We start from the raw sequence: 20,883 nt of genomic DNA, 5'->3' as shown, positions 1-20,883 counted from the left end.
CCGACCATCGCTGCTGGAGAACACAGAAGCTGCCCTGGAAGCTTCCAGCCCCTCCTCGGGGCTCCTACCTTAGAGCTCCAAAGACCCCAGACACCGGCTAAGGTACCTGAAACACGGCGCCCCGCGGAGAGGCGCGCCAGGCACCCCGAGCCGGACACCGGGCAGCCCCGCGGGCGGGGGGACACCCGCACATCAGCCCCCGGGGCTGCCCCGCGCCGCGCAGCCCCCCGGCCCCGCAGCAAGGCCGGTCCCGGGGGCGGACAGAGCGGGGCCGGGAGCGGGTGCTGAGCACGCACAGCCGGAGCGGCGAGGCTCGCCCTGCCCGACCCCGCTCCGCCGCTGGCGGACAGCCGCAGCCCCCCCCCCCCGCACCGGGCTGGGCGCGGAGCCCCCCCCGCGCCTGCTCGCCCCGGGAGAAGCCGCGCTCGCCGGGACGGGACGGGACCGGACGGCCCGGGACCGCACTCACGCCGAGCGCTCCGGCGGGCTCGGCCGGCAGCTCCACTCCGCCCCGGCGGCCGGCAGCGCCCGCCTCTTCCCGCGGCCGCCCCGGGGGCGGGACGGGCCCCCCGCCCCCCGCCAGCTGCGGCACGGCCCCGCCCCGGGCTGCGCCCCGCCCCGCCGCACCGCCCCGGGCCGGCCGGGATCCCTCCCCAGGAACCCCCAGCCCCCGGGCCGGCCGGGACACACCCCCCCCGTGCCCCTTCCCCCCGGGACCCCCCAGCCCCACTGGGCTGCCGGGTTCAGGCAGAGCGCCGGCAGCTGCCCCCCTGTCCCCGGGCTCCCCGGGTATCGGCAGGTGCTGCAGCCCACCCACGGCGACCTCCCAGCGCTGCACGAGTTTTTGATGAATTGTCATAAATCACCTCCAAGCTCTGGTAGGTAATTCCCTGAAGTTAAGAAATCCCGGCAGAAGCCGGTAAGATACACAGCTGGGTACAAACCCCTTGGCATTCCGCACGCCCGCGCTCCCAGACTCGCAGCAAGCCCCCTCCGTGCCCAACAGAGACCCAGGGGATGCAGAACCTGGTCCCTGCCGTCACCTGGTGTCCGGATGAGTGTTGTAAGGTCACCTTCATCCAGAGAGATCACAGCCCAGCTGTGCTGGACATCACCGATGTGGACGGGAGGAGCCGATTTGCCACTAAACAACTTGCTGTGCAGCTGAACGGTGGCACGGGAACATACAGGAGCCTAAGGCAGCAGCCAGGCACCGGTGACATCCCCAGCATGGCTGTTTGTGGGGATCTGTGGGCCTGGGGCACCAGCACCTCCACGTTTCAGCCAGGCTCGTTCCGCAGCCACACATCCCGATTCTGCACTTCCAAGTGGAGAAACTAGTGCAGCCGGACAAGCGCCTCATGTTGGCTTCAGCTGACCAGGTCTGCTGGGTTTCATGCAAGGCGATTCCTCTGCTGCAGTGGAGTCCCTGGCCACCGCTCAGGACACACCAGCCTGCTCCAGGCAGCACATGCCACCACGGTCCCACATGTTGCAACAAAACTCATCCAAGCGTGGTTGCTCAGCTCCCCCCATCCCGGGCCCTTGGAAGGGGCAGCTGCAGTGCCCATCAGGGGAAACCTTACCTTCACAAAAGCCTTCTGGTGGCTTCCCACACCGAACCGCCTCACCCAGAGGCCAGACCAGCATCAGTTAAGACTGGGTGAACACGCAGAGCACACCTGGACTCAGTGTGGCTGGGCCAGCTGGAGTGCCCATTCCCGAAAGGACAGAACTACTTGAAAAACTAAGATACTCCCTCAACTCATCACTGCTGCAGACCAGCCTCCGAGGCTCATCATTTCCCCCAAAAGACAGCAAGGATGGGAGAGGTTATCTGGAGGAACCGAGGCGGGACAAGTGCTCCATGAACAGGAGCTGCTAACAGGACCCAGGATTTTTTCTTCCCAGGGCTGACAATGTCATCAGCATGAGTCAGATTTGGGAGTTAAGATACACTATAAAATCATTTAAGAGCAGGTATGTCGATAAAGGCTGAAGAAAATGACAAAGTAGCAGTAGTTACAGATATAAACAGAAGGACGGCCATTTCCAGCCAGGGCACAGGACAGATCAGTGCTCGGTCAGCAGCTGGTCAGATTTTGGCCTAATGCCTTTGTAGTGGTCAATTAAAAAAAGCTGTGACAATCCACAGAGCACACCTGTATTGCCTCACCGCAGGAGCGAGAGGCTCCACCAACAGCTAGGACACCTCTTTTGGCCCCAGCCAGCTTCCTCCGTGCTTTCGGGCTGACTGGTACCAACTAGCCTGGCTACTGCTATCCCCGTTCAAGCACTCATCTTTCTAGGAAGACACCTCCAGTTGCAGGTAGGTGTCCAGCTGCACTCCCAGTATTGCTTTCGCACACCACCGGCTGAGAAGAGCGGCGTTAACTGGCACGCGAGCAGGTTACAGTTCACTCGTGCAGCTGGGCGTGCAAACAGACGATTGATAAGAGGGCCAGCTGAAGAGCTAACCCTGCCTCCAGAAACACATATTGAAAAAATTCCCCAAGGAAAGACCTTTAAAGGTAACCAACAGCCTTATCTCACACAATATGCAGTGACTCATGGCAAGTTAAATCGGTATTTATAGTTGCAGTTTAAGTCCTGCAATGACAATGTAAGTATGACCTCAACTACTTTTGCTACTACAAATCTGGCAGGGCGTGTGGGGAAGTCTCTCTGCAAAGGAATGAGTAATTAAGTATTTGGGAACCATGAATGGCTCACACAACCCAAGAACTGAGCCTTTAATAAAAGTAACTGGTTATTTTACAGGGGTTTTTTTGCCATTAGGACAGCAAAGATAACAGACACAACTGATAAAATTTTTTTTTATTATTCACTTTTGAATTCTTTTACACTTTCCTGATTATTTTGTGTAAGGTGAAACTAGAACTGTTTAAAAGACATACACAAATCTAGTACATCAATAACCAGGTATTTCTTTTTGCTATACTATTCTCACAACCACGTGTGTGCTAGGCAATATAACCATCACAGAAGCAAACTTTAGGCAGAATACTGGTCAGTAAAAACAAAGCGAAAAGAGCTACCAGATATACAGACAGGCTCGGTTCCACATTCACTACTGCATTTATCAAGCGCCAAGTATTAACTGCACAATTTGTTCAGCTAGTAGAGGGGAGTTTCAAAATCAGTGCATGAAATTCTCTTCAGCAGACAGATGGACAGACAAACAGATGGATCCTATACCTAAGTGGAATGTGAAGGTAGGGGGATGATACCGCGAGACTGACAGGTGACTATTCCTAATCTTTTCCACTGCATTATTCACGCCAACTCTTATTAGGTTTATTGAATGGGACATGTTTGAAACATAACTAGGTGAGGACATTTGGAGCTCAAATATTACACGTTACAAGCGTTACGGATGTGTAGGTCTGCATTCCAGTACGATAAATGGGAAATCCTGAACATTGGAGCTGGCTCCCACTACCACCAAAAACGGGCAGACGAGAGCTGAAGTCTGCAACAGCCCTGGCAGCTCTCAAACATCCAGGAAAGAAACCTGTCCTTGAGCAGGCTCAGGTCTCACCCACCATCCTGCCATCACCCATAATCAAAGAAAGGATGACGCATATGTGGGAGTCCAAAATCGCTTTAATGGAGTTTAAACAGGTGAGAGGGTCAAGGATGAACAGAGTCCAATGGGAGAAAAGTTTCTATAAAGTGAACTTAAAGATGGCTCAGTGGATTACTTAAGGAGTTTCCAGAACAAATTCAAAATGGGAATACCATGGAGATTTCGATTCACCTAAGAGTAAAGTAATGCAAAAGTGGCAGATCACTTCATGGTATCATCCAAACCAATAAGGCCATTCAAAAAATTGAATCTTCTCCTATTGCAAGTCCATGGTAGTGAACCAAGAATTCTCACTACTGAAGAATAGCTAAGGTATAATTAGGTAAGTTATTGCTGTGGGAAGGGGCTTAGTCATGCATGTCGTATGAGCACAAAAGCACTTTTAGAAGTCAAATCCCGGTTATCTGCCAGTGTAAAGAGTTTGGAAATCAAGCTGCTAACTCCCCCATTACCCTCCTCCCCAAAACAAACCCCATCCCCAGAAAGACAGGATTGACAAAGTGAGCTTTTGACTGAAAGCGGTGCCTCAGACTTGGTTACAAATGTCTACAGAGTGTGCCTGTTCAACTAACCCATAGCAGTGTTACCAACTGGAATGCCAACATCGGACTGTTCTCCTTCCATGCCCCAGTGTCACAATAGAATCTCTTATAACTTTCTGTACAACTTTACAACAGAATTGTACTTCGACTATTTTGGTGCCAAATTAAGCTTGCCAGAGTTACATAATTGATGTCTACTTTTCTACCAATAAAGAGTTTTGTAAAGTCAATTGCAATCACAAAACCCATAATCACAGTGTTCAGTTAAAAATATAAACACGGTAATCGTAACTGCAAATGTTCGTAATAGGAAAGTTCGGAATGCCATTATAATAACCGACCTCCGCTTTAAGTACACAAAACACCAACCAACTGTTTTTACCCCACAGACAGTTTTTGCTACGTTGAGGTTGTGAAAAGTCGATGTACTATTCTTTTTGCTTGTCGCACAAAGGGATATATGTGTAGGATACAGGGTGACATTGAACATATAGTGAAGCGTGACAGCCATTAGTTCTCTCCCTCCCCAGCATCCCCTTCATCTCCCTGGTTTTCCGACGTCCATAGCTGTAAGAAAATACAAACACTTGTTTATACTGAAACCACAGAGTTAGTTACAATTGTCAGGAAAGGGAAGACAGCGTAATTAGCAGCAGCTGTGCAATTTTGTCAGTTAAGAGCAATACAGAACTGAACTTAAAGAGTAAAGCTAAAGAATAACGAACTAGAAAATGAGTGGAGGATAACAATTAAAAAGCCAGCCCAAGTTTGCAAGCTCAACGTAAAGCTGGCTGTTAAGAACAGACTCCACTTTGTGTTACAAAAAAAAAAAAAAAGAAAAAAAAAAAATCTGAGTTTGTTACAGTGGTTAACAACAGATTTCTGGTTTAAACAAGCAAGTCTAACTGGTCTGGTTACAAAAACCAGTGCAGTTGAGACATGCAGCTAATGCCTCAAAAAAAGGCTTTTAATAGTACAGAACTACTTGAGTCTTCAGGAGTCGAGTCCCACTTATGGGGTCCAGCAGCCTAACGAAGTAACAGCACAGAATGTGGTGGCTTGGCATATTATACTTACAGTGAGGTTGTCCCTAAGCAGCTGCATGATCAGAGTGCTGTCTTTGTAAGACTCTTCATTCAGCGTGTCCAGCTCTGCTATCGCTTCATCAAATGCCTAAAAACATGCAAGACAGCACTTTCACGTCCTGCGCTCTGAATTCACTTCTGCTTACGCAGAACTGACAAGTTTGCCACATTACATTCAAATTCTGTGACAGCAGCTTCCAGTATTTTTCTTTTCCACCAAAAGAAGGAATGTAAACCAAAGCAAACACCAAACCACCAGTGGGAAAACAGAAGGCTTCAGGAGGATCCACATTAAAGCCTGGAACAACTTTACTACCATGCCAATACCAAGTGCTGAAGAGGCAAGCTTCTTACTTTTTACTAATTTCAAAGTATTACTCTGTCGTGCTGAAGAATGATTTACACAGCCTGAAGTCAGGTTTAAGAACACCACTTCAAAGCAATACCTTCATTAAATATGAATGTCTCACTGGTCTAAACTGGCAGTAAAAGACAAAAGTACCATTAAGTTGATATATATTGTACATAAGTAAGTAGGCAAGAAAATGGAAGACAAGGGTTTCTGATGGTGGGGTGGAAAGTTTGGGATTTCTATTCAAAACAGCATAGGAAATCAGGTATGCTCCACTAGAAATTAATAAAGCTATTCTTCCCATCAATCTGTTACACATGAGCGCCCATGTTACAAGGCTGAGAGCAGAAAGCCAGGAATAAATGCTATTCTTCCTTCAGGTTTCAAACAGATGTAAGCGTATTAACTAAAAAAAGCAGGAACGGCAGCAGCATTTTACACAGCAAAACATCGCTCCCTGTTACAAACTATTATTGAAGAGCATATTAAGAACACAAAGATTCAACTAATACCATATTATTCAAGTTACTACCAGGCAATTTTCACAGATGCAAAAAGCTCCATTTAGAAGGCTCTAATCCTATTTTAGGGAGAAGGCTAAGAAAAATAAGACTATTTGTTTGGCACAACCCATCACACAAGCTCTTTTTGGTCTCTGGAGAGAGAGGCACATGCAGATACACAAGGACATTTAGGGCTGTGACTGTAGTCACAAAGACGACACTTCATGCATTTGCTAAGCATTCAAATTTAAATAAATATTTCACTTTAGAAGCGCTAAATCAATCCAAGTGTTTTCAAATTTGTCACAAGTGCATCCTAAGAGTTAGGTGGATGTAAGAAGAGGTATTTTGTCCTCCCTTTCATTGGATCAACTGCACTAGCAAATTAGCTTTACTTAAAGCTAAGCTAGTCTAGCTAGCTAATTTACCTGAAAATATACTACAACAACAGTTTAAAGATGACATAATTTTAAAGGAATTTGATATAAACAAGCATGACCATCTACAAAGTGCTACTGTAACTATAATTATCTCCTTAGCCTCCACAAACTTGGTAACATGAAGAGTTTGCTTACCGTCTTTGCCAGGTTACAGGCTTTTTCAGGAGAATTTAGTATCTCATAGTAGAAGACAGAGAAATTTAGAGCCAAACCAAGTCGAATGGGGTGTGTTGGCTGCATCTCTTTCTTGCTAATTTCAAATGCCTCCTGGTAAGCTTGCTGAGAGTTTGCTACCGTTGCTGCAAGGTAATTACAATCACATTAATGCACAGTACATCACCGTACTTCACAGGGGAAGCTATTATATTCTTGGTCTAGACTATTGTGCCACCAGAAATTCCTACAATTACATATGCACAGATGCTTCTTTCAATATCTTTACATGTAAAAGCCTACCGCTAACCAAACTATTAAGGCAGAAATATTTCTTCAGATAAAACTCTGACATACAGAAATTAAGTTCAACATTTTAATAAAGACTTAAAATGAAATTTATGCAAAACAAACTCCAACCAATCTGAACGCACACAAACTCTACCTAAGTTGAAGTGTACTGTGATTAAACTGTCTGATTCCAGTCAAGCTGCAGAAATAGTAGCTCTGAATAATAAATCCAGTCAAAAATCGTTTGGGGAAGAAGAGGTATCTGATCTACCTATTTAAACTGAAGAAAACATTTAGCAGCTAGGTCGTGAACTTTGAATTTCAGTTTGGGGTTTCAGAGGAAAGATAACAGTCCCTTCCTGGCTAATGGGTAACAATAAGCTGCAGAATGATGTCAAACTAAGTTTGCAAGACATGGACTACATCAGACACTCACTAGAATTTCAGGCACAGTTCAGCATTGCTTTACAATTTCAGGATTAATCGGCTTAGGACTCAGTAACCCAATATCCCTTATTTGCATGCAGAAAGCTTGCAAACAGCTAAGACTGAGAGCTAAATTCATAGTGTAAACAAGAGATGACAGGAACAAAGTATCTTCCATGAGAGAAAAACCCCCACATTTTCCAGGAAAAGGATTTATACTGCCAAACATACTTGAAAATCAGTCACTGAGGTCAGGGGCTGCAAGTAGAATTTGACTGGTTTGATGAACATTTGCCAATCCCTTCTATTAATTTCAGTGAAGTCTTTCTCTACAAGTGACTTGCACTGCACCTGTCTTCAATACTACAGAGCAGTAGCAAAAAGAACTAGATACTTTACATTAGAGGAAAAGAATGTAAGTATTTTTTGATACTTTATTCTGGTTGGCCCCCAGCAGAGTAAGAGATTTCATCTCTACTTACTTTGCTTATTGTCCCCAGATGCCACCTCTGAAAGGTATCTGTAGTAATCACCTTTCATTTTCAAATAGAAGACCTTGCTTTCTGGCTGTGTTGCATTGACAATAAGGTATTTATCCAGGAGTTCCTGAGAAAGGAAACATCACTTTTTTTCCCCATCAAGTCATAAAAATAATGTCTGAAACAGTCTTTGTTACAATGGTAAGCATGAGCTATTAAAAAAATTAACAATGACTTATGTATACTCATGCGTTAATCACTTTCCCTACTGTTGTCTAAACAGAAAAAAATAGAAACTACTTGTAGCCTAATCCCTGGAAAGAACAACACTTGTTATGCTGAGACTGCCCACAACTCACTCCTGCAGAATCTAACGGCTATCAGAGCTTCAGACTGCAAAGATTTTCCTCGAAATATGGTTGCAAACCTACCTTCTACAACCAAACTAATGAAAAGCAGCAGCTTGACATCAGTACAAGTCTGGTCACTTTTGCTGCCACAAACTCAAATTCTACCCATAGCAGTGAAATTATCCACAACAAACTGCAACTCCCATTGAAAAGCTGAATAGTAGCAGAGTCAGCACGTGTGCGTTCAGAAAGAGACGCAAAGACTGACAGTACTGACAGCAACTGCTCCTGACTGATCTTTAGCAAAACGAACACCAATAAAACGAATCCCTCTGGTCTAAGTGAAAGAAAGAGCAAAACCAGTTGGCGGGGGGAAGACATACATACTTTCTCCATCCCCCAAAAAAGTATTCAACCAGCCTCAGGATGTCAGCATTCATTAACGAAAGAATTTAAACATTAGGCCTTTTAGCAGGACTCATGCCAGTGCCCCAGATCTAAATTTGTTTTCATGGTGAGCCCTAGCCAGCAGCTAGCAGTCTTCAATATTGCCTTGTTTGCTTTTTTGTATTAAAAAGATACATGCTCTTTTATAACAAACCCCCTAAGAAACAAATTAGGTAACTTAGGAGCTAGAACTGGACCCACGTACATGGCTATGCAAAATTATTCCCCTGCTAAGGTGCTGCAGTGTCTACAGCACTAGTAAGATTCCTTAAGCCTCTCTGAAGAATGCTGCAGTACTAACTACTGTTATTTTTGCTGTTGGATTATTACCAGAACATCATTGCAGATATCCTGCAATTCAGCTTCAATTTTCTCACGATACTCTCTTCCCATCTGCTGTTTCTTCTCATTCCTCTCTGTTTTCTGTTCAATGCTGGAAATCACACGCCAGGATGAGCGACGGGCACCAACCACATTCTTGTAGGCAACTGAGAGTAGATTCCTTTCTTCGTTGGACAGTTCATGTCCTTGCTCAGTGACAGCCTTCATAGCAGCAGCCATGTCATCGTAACGCTCAGCCTGTTCAGCCAGTTTGGCTTTCTGTACCAACTCACTTTTATCCATGGCTCTCCTGTAATTAGTAGGGAATAAAAAGAGAGAAAAGTGTCTCTTGATTGTCTGCACTGTGGAAGTTAATGCTGAAAAGTGAAGCAGAACCCACAGTCACTAGTAAGTAGGAAATCCATCGACTCAAATACGAAGGATTTCTTTTTCAAAAATTATTTGACCCTTTGCCAAATATGTATAATTTCTATGCATAAATGACTAATCACAATCCTGAAGATAGGTAAGCACCATTCTTCAAAATGCAGCAAAATTCATATTGGCATTAAGCACAGCAAATCAATATGTTCCCTATGTGAAACTCTCCCCTTTCCTATACTGGCCACAGCTCAGCTTGGGACACACTACATGTTCTAACCCAGAAACCACCAGTTTTGGTTTGGTTTTTTTTTGGCTTGTTTTGGTTTTCTTGTTTGTTTTCTCCCCATTATTATACAACAGCAGCTACTTAGGAGCATTGAAGCACTGGACAGCTCCTCCCTACATCAAGACTTCTTGCCTGCTACAGCAGATGTTTCCGTGGGCTTAAATAAACAATACCTACTACAGCTGTAGTTGTTGGCAACTATGGAAAGTACATTTATACTGTTCTGCCAGAAGAATGTCTTTTGGGGCTTTGGGTTTTTTTCTTTTCTTTTTTTTAACACATGTATCAACATACATGTAACGGACAATTCTATACAGCTAGGGTGCCTGCAGTCTCAGGTTTTCAAGACTTCTTAAATAACATTGACATCCACAGAAAATTATTGGGATGTGGCCCACATGACGGTCACTACTGCAAAACTAATTGTTTATAGGGAAACAACTTATCATTTCCGATAACGCAGTTTAGCCACTGAAGCCAAGAAAAACATGTCACGTGACCACAAGGCCCCTGAAGAGCTTAAGCAATGAAAACTGAAGTTAGTAAGGAACATGTCAGTGAGGCAGCTCGAGTGTTTGCTTATCTCTACAAGACAATGCTAACATACATTTAACTCCGCCATTGAGCTACCAACCTTATATTCAACCGCCTAGGGCTAGGTTCACAGGAGAAATTAAACAAGCTTTGTTGCCTTTATGAAAGTTAGCGGACCTCAATACCTTACAAACTCCCAGACGGCCCAAATTAATCTGTAAAATTTCTCCAGGTGTGTAGTTTCACTATTGGACAGACCCAGAATCGTTACTCTTGTCAGTGCTGAGCAACAAAGTTCCTCTCCTACTCCCTAAATCCCCATCAGGACTCCCAGCTGTCCAGGTAAGAGCTTTTCAGGCTGAGACCTAACAGCCTGAAAACAACTTCTAAAAAGAAGGAAAAGCAAACAAGAACAGTGAGTTTACAATTGCCTTTCACAGGCTTCTGTGCATTAGACAAGCATCTACAGCCCTGTTAGAAAGAACCAACAGGCTGAAAGCGATTGCTGTAGCCTCTTCCCTGGCGCTCTCCTTTGAAGATCCCAGTCTGACAGGCTCCTGATGGAGAATGGCTTGCACACACTGCTCAGCTCGTATTTTAATCCAAGTGTTACCTACCACTATTATACAGGGAAACCAGTCCCCTATACTAAATCCTCAACCAGGAAAATGAGATGCAGATCCAAATTTCCATCATGTGTATGAGCAGTTTCAGAGTTTCCTACTGCCAAGGACGGAGTCCTAACTACAAAATTATTTTGAGATGAGCATATTCAATCCCTCCAGCTGAAGATATTGCTCTTTAGCAAAAAAATCCCCAAAACACAAAATCACACCGGATATCAAGTCAAACGTTGTTACTTCATGTGAAAGCTCCTGAAGTAAACCCAGCAATCTCCTACCCGTTTTATATTTGCAAGTCACACTCATTCCTGCTTGTGTTTGATCCTTTGTAGATCTAGTCTAATGATCTATCCATGTAAATGCACTCAAGTTAGGATATGTAATGCTAAAAGCAGCCTCCTGGAATGAGACCTCTTGCAGACTTGTAAGTAAAGCTAGGCTGCAGTTCAGTTCCATTTCAAACACTGCATTTAAACTAGTGGATTCTGGCACCTATTAAAAGGTGACACACAGACTTCAGATTGAAGCCCTCAACAAGACAGGCTGACTGTAGGTAGCAGTGTGACAAGTTCTTGTAAGGCATGATTAGTTTGCCTCTCTTTTCCCCAAGAGGCTTTCACCATGGGGATATGCTGAATTATCACTGGCTTCTGCAGACTTACCAAAAGCATAGCTCCTGAGGACAGAAAGGTATGAGCAGAATGTGCGATGTGCATTTTTTCTGCCCCTACCCTAAAGCGTATCATAGTACCAACGCGTAACAAGCCTACGGAAATCATCAGACTGCTTACCATTGAGAGAACCCATCCCACTCCTCACTGTTGAGTCTATCAAACCTCATAAACCATTCCCTTAACACAGCACTAAATTTAGACTACGTGCTTAATGCAGGAAGTAATTTGTGAACGGCATTTCTCTACCCACTCACTAAAATTTGAACATGAACAAAGTACACCTGAAGAATGCTTTTAACATTACAAGAGCCAATTTTAAATAACTGGACAGTAAAACAAAACAGTTTCAGAACAGTTCTCATTTCCTCACAGTCTGCAAAGCTTGTAGAAGCATTTCTATTGCAACCATCTTATCTTTTCCTTTGCTCCTTATGGAATGTGATTATTGTGTAGAAAAAGCCTGCTTGTTGATGTCCAGAGGCAAGTAGTTCCAACAGAGTTTACATTTTGCCATTGAAAGGTCAGTTTTATCTTTGATCTGCACTTTGCCAATAGTGGTCTAATTTGTAGACAAGTCATATGTGCAGAATTCAGTTTACAAACAATATAGAGTTTAGTTTAGAAATGGTGCAGAGTTTGTTTTATCAGGCTCACTGACATATTTATCTTTAGATGCAAATCAGTTCAAGGCAGTCAGTGGGTTCATATAAGGACACATGAAGGAAATCAGAGGGAACTGCAAGGGCCCAAAGACCTAGTGGATAAAAGAGATCCAGAAACCAGTTTAACGTATCTGGTTATACAGGTGAAACACCAGCACAAAGCATTAGAATGTTGTTTCTCATCAAACAACTTTCCTCAGTAATGTAAGTAATTTATGCACATCTTAAACGTAACAATTATTGAAGATGGGAGTTCCTCAGAACTTCACTGGCTCAGTTTTGTCATAAAAATTCAGTATACAGGGCCTTGAGTTAGTTATTTAGTTCATCTTAATATCCGTACTGTTAGTAGGTTTGCTACAAAACACAAAGTATTATTCAATGACATGGATTTAACAGAACTTAAATGCAGTAAGAAAATCATTGCCCGCACCAAAATATCTGCAATTTACAGGAAGCCTACCATTATTTTGTTCTCAGGGTGCTGCACAAAGGAACACTTAAAATCCTTATTTGATTCTCCATTGCTTACCTTGTTAGAAGCTTGGAGAGAGCTTTGCAGAGCTATGCTGGCTTGAGCTCCAAAAGAGGGAAGTGTTTGCCAGAAGGAAAAAAGATACAAGGAAAGGAGTGATGTTTGAAAAGGCAAAGAAGCAACTATCAGTTATAACTGGTCCCTCCCATAGAGGAGATGAAAGCCACACTCTTAACAATGGATCAGTGTGCCACAGTCTGAAACAAGCAAAGCCTACAGCTAAAAATACTTCTAGGCTACAAACAGAAGCCATCTAACAAAGGTTACCTGCAGCTAGGAGCGAAACACACAAAGGTGACGAACAGGAGGCCAAGAGGAATGATCTATTCTAGCACTAATGAAGCCATGCCATGACGGCAAGGAGGAAAGAGGGAAGATGGAAAAAGGAGCAGATACACATGTGCAGATCACAGCCATGGAAGAGTCCCGAAAGTTGCCCATTCTAAGCAAAAGATTCTCATATTAGATGCATTAATACATTTCAAAGTCTTAAGACACTGTCTTTTTAAGTATCTGTCAAACCACAATGTAGTAGCCCTCCGTAAAGAAGTGGCTGGGCACTATTTACAATAAGGAATGCAATCCACTAGGCAGCAGTTACAGCCAATAGTACCGTCTGCCAGAAATTTGAATCACCCTAAATCCCACACTTAAAATGTAACTTCCCCCCCCCCCCCCCCCCCGCATCTCCCATACAACCTAGAGTTCTTTCAATCTGTTAACAAATGCAGAATAGCATGTATGCAGCTACTAAAAGTTACATGTGCTTACTTCTCACCCCCAGAAAAGCTTTACGCCTGTGGACAAGACCCTGAAACATATCACAAAGCATCAAAGGCAGAGGTCTGAACCAGTAAAACATCTGTTTGTAACTGCCTTGTTACTTTCAGTGGAGGATGCAGTAAGAAGGGGATGGTGTGACAATCCTGGGAACAGCACCTGAAGTCAGTATACCCACAGATCTTTCAAGAACGGATGGACACACAAAACCAGAGGTTTACGTCTTGGTAACAGCTGAGGAGTAAAACATACAGATAATGTTCTTCAGAAGACTGCAGGAGCTTGAGAACTACATCTTACTACTCAGCAGTTACTCCATCTGCTTCATAGCCTTTATTGTTTCCAATTTCCATGGGCTGTTTAGGACAAAGCCAAAACAGATCAGAAGCAACCCTGTTTAAAGACTGCAGAAAGCAAATGAAACAACCGACACTGAAAAAAATCTGGCTTATATAACATATTGAACTGACAAGACAATACTAATAAGCCTACATTGGCCTGAAGTCTGCTGCTCCTGATGACCTGTTCTTCTGATGCTAATTAAGTCATTGATTTTTGTGTACTGTTTTTCTCTTTATAGCAAGCATGAGCATCTATCAGACAAACACTTCCACTTTGTAAAAATATTAGTGAGAAAGCAGTGTGGTCAGTGGTTTGACACACTGGTCCCTAATGAGTCAAGCAGAGATGCAGGTTAACAGACCCGCATGTTTCGCTGTGAGAAATCAATGTAAAACCAGATTTGGTGAAATGGGATGCAATCATATTTCTCAGTCACAAACTCTGTAAGTCTGTTCAAATTGTAACAGGCAAAGCAGCAGACCGGTACAGAATCTGTAGTTCAATCTTCTGACAACATGTGAACAAACCTTATTTGATTTCTGGATGGGCAATTCATTCCCAAATTAAACATTCACATGAGGTAAGTGGTATTTAAAATTACACTTCCATAATTACATAGAGTAAGAGCTTTGGAGATACCATTTCTAAAACAAATGGAAAATCCTTTTCCGTAATTCAGGCACACACATGCTGATGCAAGTATCTACATGATGTTGATGGCATTCACTGTCAAGTAGACATGGCTCCCGATATTCTTTACAGGAAAGGAACCAACTCCTTAAATGGAATACAAAAAACCTTCCCTTTATCATATTAGGCATTTGATTTTATTAGTTGTGTTTCTCTATTTTAGTTCCCTCAAAGGCTACTACATATTGTTAAATAACTGACTGAAAAATGAACATGCCTGCTAAGACCTGACCAAGTGAAGTCTTCCACAACTGTCAAAAGTCTGGGTATAACAACAAGTTCAGTAAAATAACACTGCAAACATGATGAGGGAAAAAGGCAAATGACTTCACAGTTGTGATATTCTTGCTGACCTTGTGCAGTACATAACTTCAGCCTCCTCTGCATCTACTGATTAGCCGTATACCCTGGCCTTCGGCTCAAACCTTTATACAAATGCTCAGATAAAATTAACATTCTATAAAGCCATGCCTAAACTTGCTCTGGCCATCTTCTGGCATCCTTCTTTCCTGCTTCCTAAACCTGACTAATATAATTTTTGAATAAAATGACATTCAACAGTTTTCAGCCTCCATAGACAATGGCAAAATTTCTCTGAGAAGTACCAACAGCACGTAGGAATACCGACAGCGTACAGACAACTTAAATTTAGTGACAGTAGCCTTGTCGTTCTTAATGTCATTTAAACAAGGGATCGCAAGCCGAAAAGCACTGCACTGCTACATACCTATGGCACTCTGCACAGGACAGCTGCAGGTGGAGACAAGCACACAGTTCCGAAGTACAATATACTTACATGGTAACACCTTTTTGTTCCAACCAGTAGAATTGGTTTTTGGCTAGAGTTCAGGTGGAAATAGTGCGTTATCCCAAAAAATCTTCCCCCAGGCATAAAGTTCATGCCAAACTAATGTATTCATATCACAGATAAATCACTCTTGTTAATAATAAACCGAGAGTATTTACATTATAGGGTGGGGCAAAAAGTGCGACCATATAAAAGACGATACTACTGTTAACGCCTAGTCTTACTGGGACATATTAGGATACGAGATGGATTAGGTACTAGTTTTTTACCTCATTATTCATATCATTATTTACTTAACTCCTCTTCATCTGAGTTTATTCACATGCAGCACAAAAAGCTGCATACTGGCAAAGGCCTGCTTAGGGAAAAAAAAAACCACTCAACATCAAAATAGCAGAGATCAGAACATGCGGTACTGACATAATGAGGTTGAGAAAACTGCACTAGGCCCATCTGTGCAATGAGTCTATCACTTTAACAGTACCAATTCAATAAACAAAATATTATACAGGGTATATTTTCACAGTCCTGTAATACGAATAGCAAAAAAGGCACCAGCATTCTTGTTTTCTTTTTAGGTCAGTTTATATCTTGTTATTATTTCAAAATAAAAGCAAGCTCTTCTTTTCATCAAGTAGTATTAAAATTTCTGACTGAGGTGTCCTGCAGCAGTGAATGGGTGAAGACACAGATATTCCTACAGCCACTGAAGTTACAAAATCTTACAAATGTTCTCAAACTCTCTGATATTTTTATGTAGGAATTTAGCTTTTACAGTGCTGCATGATGTATATTTTTGTTTTCCTACCATGTAGAAAAGGTATTTTAACTATTAATAATGAATTCAGCCGAAAACAACTGATTTGTTATCTCTGCATCAGATGCGTTTTTCCTCCCTTTTGCTAACACGGTGACTGTATGCCACTGATCATCCCAATTAATACCTGATGATACCTACCTCAAACAAAACCTCTGGTTGTTACTTTTGGGTTACCGCCCAGCCTTTTTGTAGGCCGGGACCAGCTTGAAGCAGCCTTCTTTCCCTCTGGAGTCCTCCCTAAATGCATCTCTATTCCCAAGTGGACACAAACGATCAAAATTGGAGATGAATAATAAACCTGCTTTGTTTCCTTCTAAAGGGCTCGTGACACGTCCGTGGGCATCCCCGGCCCTACGTGCCGGCAGGGCCAGCGCTTCGCCCCTGGGTTTGCCAAGCGGCAAGGACGCCCCAGCCCCTCCCCTGGGCCGGGGTCGTGGGCGCGGGAGCCTTCGGGAAGAGGGCGGCGACCGACGCCGACCGCTGCGCGGCGGAGCCCACCGGCCCTCCTCCCCCGGCCGCCGGGCAGGGCAGCCCGCGGCGCTCGGTACAGGTGTGCGCGGCCGGCCCCGCCCGCCGGGGAGCCACTGACTCACCCGGGGCGGGGCAGGGCCGGGCCGGGCGCTCGGGGAGGAGCCGCCGCCGCCCGCTCGGGCCCCGCAGCAGCAGCCGCGGGAGGGTCACACCGTTACCCGGAGCGGGGAGGACGGGGCGGAGGGGGCAAGACCCGCCGTCGCCCGTCGCCCCCCGCCCGGGGACCCTGCCGCAGAACGCCGGAGGCAGCCCCCCGCGGCCCTCGCCGCCCCTCCCTGCCACGGGGGCTGCGGCGGCCCGGCCGGCGGAGAGGCGCGGGGCCCGGCCGGCGGGGAGGCGGGAGGCAGGCCGGGGAGGCCTCCCCCGCACGCTCCCGCGGACGCCAGCGGGGCCGCAGCGGCCCGGCGCCAGCCCGCGGGGAAAGGGGAGGGGGGGAGGCGTGGGCGGGGCCGCGGGGCCGGGCCCGGGACCCTCACCTGGCGGGGGCGGTGGCACCGCGGCCTGGATCCCGGCGGGCGAGGCGACTCGGAGCGCGGCGGCCGCTCGGCGCACGCACACACCCCTGCGGCGCTCCGGCCCGGCTTCCGGCGCCGCCGACACGCCCCTTCCGGCGCCAGGGGGCGCCACCGCCCCTCCCGCCTCCCCATTGGGCCGCCGGGGCCGCGGCGGCGGGCGCCGGTCGGCTCGCGGTTGCTATGGCGACGGGAGGGGCCCCGCCGTGGCCTGGCCGTCTCCGTGCGCCCCGCCGCCTCCGCCGCCCGCCCGGTCCCGCCGGCCCGGCAGCGCCCAGCCCGCCCGTGGCCCGGGGGAGGCGGCTCAGCCGGGCCGGGGGGCTGGCGGCTTTCAGCGGGGCGGTGGTACGCGGGGAGGCCGAGTGGCCGCGGCCCCGGGGACCCCGCCGGCGGCCTGCCCCGGCCCGAGCGAGGCCTGCCGCCGCTGCCCGCCTGGCACCGCGGGGCTGCCGCCTCCTCGCCTTGCCCGAGCCCGTGGCACACACGCCGGGCAGGCCTTGGCCACTGCCGCCCGCACTCGGGCACTGGTGCCAGAGAGAGAGCGGCTCCGCTGGGAAGTGCAGCAACTTCTCCAGCAGCAACACGACAGCGTTTTTGGGTTTCTGGCCATTTCTTGCTACTGTTTTCCAGCTGAACCTCACGATAAAGCACATTGCTGCTGACAGTGGGTGCCATTCTGTGCACCGTCATACAAGTAAAAGCTCACAACTGCTTTAAATTGCAAGGTGACCTTTAAGTGGCTCCTCCTTACAATTTAAAATTGCATGTTTTCACTGAAAAGACGAGATCCTTATCACCTAGATAAGTTTTATGCAACTGTAATAAATGACATTTACTAGAGAAAAGGTGAGAGAGAGCATTTTTGGGGCATGAGGAAAAGTCTAGCTCGGTTTCCAAGGAGGAATCCAAGTATAAGAGTTCAATTTTGTAATGCATGTAATCCTTTTGGATAAGAAGTGACTGAACACCCCCCCACACCCCTCGCTCCCAAGCCTCACGTTTATAGCAGCACCGCTTCTCAAAGCATTGTTATTGGGGCTGAAAGGTGCTCTGTTCAATTACAGTATCCTGGAGCCTAATTTTCTCTCAGTGTCTCAGATACAATCCTGGTCCTGTTAAAGTCACTGTCAGATTCCTTTTAGGTGATGGAAAGACTTCATTAGTTTCCTGCTTAGTCTCGGTCCAAAGGTTAATTACTTTGGAAAGTCAGAAGGAAAATTACTTGGCACCCGCAAGTTATCTCAAGCTGCAAACACCAATTCAGCTAGATCTGTTACTGTCATCTCTCTCTCTCTTTTTCTTTCCTAGGCAAAACTTGTTTTTTCCCCTGATCTTCCCTATTTTCCCAGTTTCCATCTGGGCCATTCCCCGTGTTCTTGCTGAGGCCTTGGGAGTGCTGGTTTGTGGTGGAATTACTGGCGTTCCACAGTAATGTATATCCGCATATACTGCTTGGTTTGTAGAAGCACACTGTCGACACCTGTTCGTTTAGTCACCTGCTGTATCCCCCTCGGCCTTCTCACCTTGCTGCCTACTCTAGCTCATCACTGCACTGTCCATGTTGTCACAGCTCATGCCTCCCACTTCCAGTGAGGTCCACCCATCTCCCTTCAAACCGCTCCTCCAGTTTGCCCAGTTCAAATTCCAGCCATCGCCTCTGAAGTGCTTTGCAGTCCTTCTCAGCTGGCATTTTTGGCTTGTGCATTCTCTTTCGCAATACCCAGATAGAGCAATTCAGCACTGTGTAGTCATAGAGGTGAAAATACCACCCTCTGCTTCTACAGGGCATGCTGCTGCTCCTGCAGCCGAATCCCTCTTGGGCCAGAGGCCCCTGAGACAGTATTAATAATACAGTTAATTCCTCTGCAAACTCCTCTTACCCTGGGGTCTTCCTGGTCCTTGTAAGTGAGATAAGCAATGCATCCTGCAGCTTCTGAGGGCACAGAAGGGTGGAGGCTGGAACTAGCACCAAACCTCAGCTCTGAAACGTGTTGCAAGAGCAGCAAGTCTTTCCAAGTGTCACCTTTCAGAGAAGGAAGTGCACATTGGCTTGATGCTGCTCAAAGGATCTGAGACAGGAGATCCAAAACTTTGTGAAAGAGTAGCCTTTTCCTCAGGGGCAGCCTTGATCCATGAATAAACAAGACCAACACAGAGATCAGCCTGCCTGGCTCTCCAGGAGGCACACTGCTCTGCATTTTCTGAAAGAGACACACTTCAGGTAAATAAGCGTGAAGTAGAAATGGTAGTTGGCTTTAGCAGCTGGTCAGCATTATCCCTGTTGTTGCTCTGGGGAGGGCAGAACGGCTGGCTGCGCTGCGGACATGCTTGTTGTGTTCATGGTGAGTTGCAGGCACGTGCAGAGTAAAAATGCAAAGAGGGAGATCACAGGATTCTGCTCTGGAAAAGGAGACAGCCTGTGGCCAAGACGGAGTCCCCTTGTTAGAGAAGTGGTTCATTACGAGAACTGTGAGACCCGTGCTCTTCTCTGGCTATTTATCAAACATATATAAAATTATACATGTGCCTTCTCCAGGTTAAGTAAAGTTGTCCCATCCAACAGGGATGACCTAGGAGGTCAAGCCTGGTGATTGTTGTCTTCTGGCAGGATAGATGATGCATCATGACTCCAAGCCTATTGTTGTCCCCACATACTACCCATAATAGGCTTCAGCTTTAGAAGAAGCCTCTCTGCAGACAGCCCAGGCATGCAAGGACAGTTTGTTCCTGGCTTTTGCAACCGCTTTCTCTACAGAGAGAGGATCTCAGTCTTCAAAAATGTTTCTCAGCATTAAGTTTACTTAGCATCAAAAACAGTTAAAAAGAAGCAGAACAACCTCATTGTCAAAGATGGCCTGTTGCCAGACCAGGATTCCTGGGTCTGCTCCCTGTGCAAGCAGCAACACTACAGCAAGTTGTTCGAGCAGACAGCACCCGGAGCTGCTCCAACTGCTGCTCTCCACAGCAAGGTACCTGCCCTCAGGCATCCCACTTCTTGCATAAGAAAAGGGAACCTGAGCAAAATATTGTGTTTAAATTGATAAAAATTCATTCAGAAACACAATCCTGATGAGTTGCTCAAATTTTGCAAGTATTTTCCAGTCATTTTTGTTGAAAGCAGTAGGTCTCAGATGATGTGGATACAAGAAGCAAACAGTTGATGGCACTGCATGATCACTGCGCCTGCAATTGACGTCTCCTTGGCTACCCAGCAGTCTTTGAATGAAAAGAGAAGGTGTTACACTTTCATGCTGTAGCAAAAACACTCACAAAATACAATTGTTACCTACTGAGTAATTTTGTTTCTTGATTCCTCTGTTACTCATCATCTTCTCCCATGTATGAGAGTCTGTACACAGCCTGGATGTTTCAGTGGTTCTAGAGCTGTATCTCACAGATCACTAAACAATGGATTAGGTGATGGATCCCAAATGGCATTAGCATAGTGGTTTATGACAGCTGTGAGGCTGCCCTGCTGGAACTGATGGCTGGGATGGCCAGCAGAACTCTGGCCAGGGTATTAAGAATTTCATCATTTGTCAGTGCTGGTTGTGGTGCTGCTCTGAATTGTACGTGGTGGAGATAAGAAGGAGGCTTGTGAGGAAGCAACTAGGAACACAAAAAAAGGAAAACAATCAGTATTCTTTTCATTAATATTTCTGCAACAGGAAAGAAAAAAGCCCCAAGGGAAGAATTTCTGCAT

The 20,883-nt window shown here is 46.0% G+C and overlaps 2 protein-coding genes across 4 annotated transcripts; both read right to left on the bottom strand.

Moving 5' to 3' along the window:
• Positions 1 to 2,823: 2,823 nt before the first annotated feature.
• YWHAB (tyrosine 3-monooxygenase/tryptophan 5-monooxygenase activation protein beta) lies at positions 2,824 to 17,273 on the bottom strand. Of its 3 annotated transcripts, XM_040608498.1 has the most exons (7): positions 17,145 to 17,265; positions 15,587 to 15,672; positions 9,009 to 9,309; positions 7,885 to 8,008; positions 6,668 to 6,831; positions 5,230 to 5,325; positions 2,824 to 4,719 (listed from the first exon to the last, which is right to left on the bottom strand). In XM_040608498.1, the coding sequence occupies exons 2-7, from the start codon at positions 15,589 to 15,591 to the stop codon at positions 4,663 to 4,665; spliced, it is 747 nt and encodes a 248-aa protein (XP_040464432.1). In that variant the 5' UTR covers positions 15,592 to 15,672; positions 17,145 to 17,265; the 3' UTR covers positions 2,824 to 4,662. The 3 variants fall into 3 exon arrangements, with proteins under 3 accessions (XP_040464432.1, XP_040464433.1, XP_040464434.1); XM_040608499.1 differs by lacking the exon at positions 15,587 to 15,672 and having other exon boundaries at positions 17,145 to 17,273; XM_040608500.1 differs by lacking the exons at positions 15,587 to 15,672; positions 17,145 to 17,265 and adding an exon at positions 12,695 to 13,355.
• On the bottom strand, positions 16,823 to 17,870 carry LOC121094846 (translation initiation factor IF-2-like). The gene is made up of 2 exons (XM_040608918.1): positions 17,145 to 17,870; positions 16,823 to 16,894 (listed from the first exon to the last, which is right to left on the bottom strand). Exons 1-2 carry the CDS (start codon positions 17,868 to 17,870, stop codon positions 16,823 to 16,825), a joined length of 798 nt encoding a protein of 265 aa, XP_040464852.1.
• Positions 17,871 to 20,883: the final 3,013 nt, after the last annotated feature.

Source organism: Falco naumanni, chromosome 10 (genome assembly GCF_017639655.2).
Source record: "Falco naumanni isolate bFalNau1 chromosome 10, bFalNau1.pat, whole genome shotgun sequence".
NCBI lineage: Eukaryota > Metazoa > Chordata > Aves > Falconiformes > Falconidae > Falco > Falco naumanni.
The sequence above is the reverse complement of the archived record's forward strand: the minus strand, read 5'-3'. Positions and strand labels throughout refer to the sequence as shown.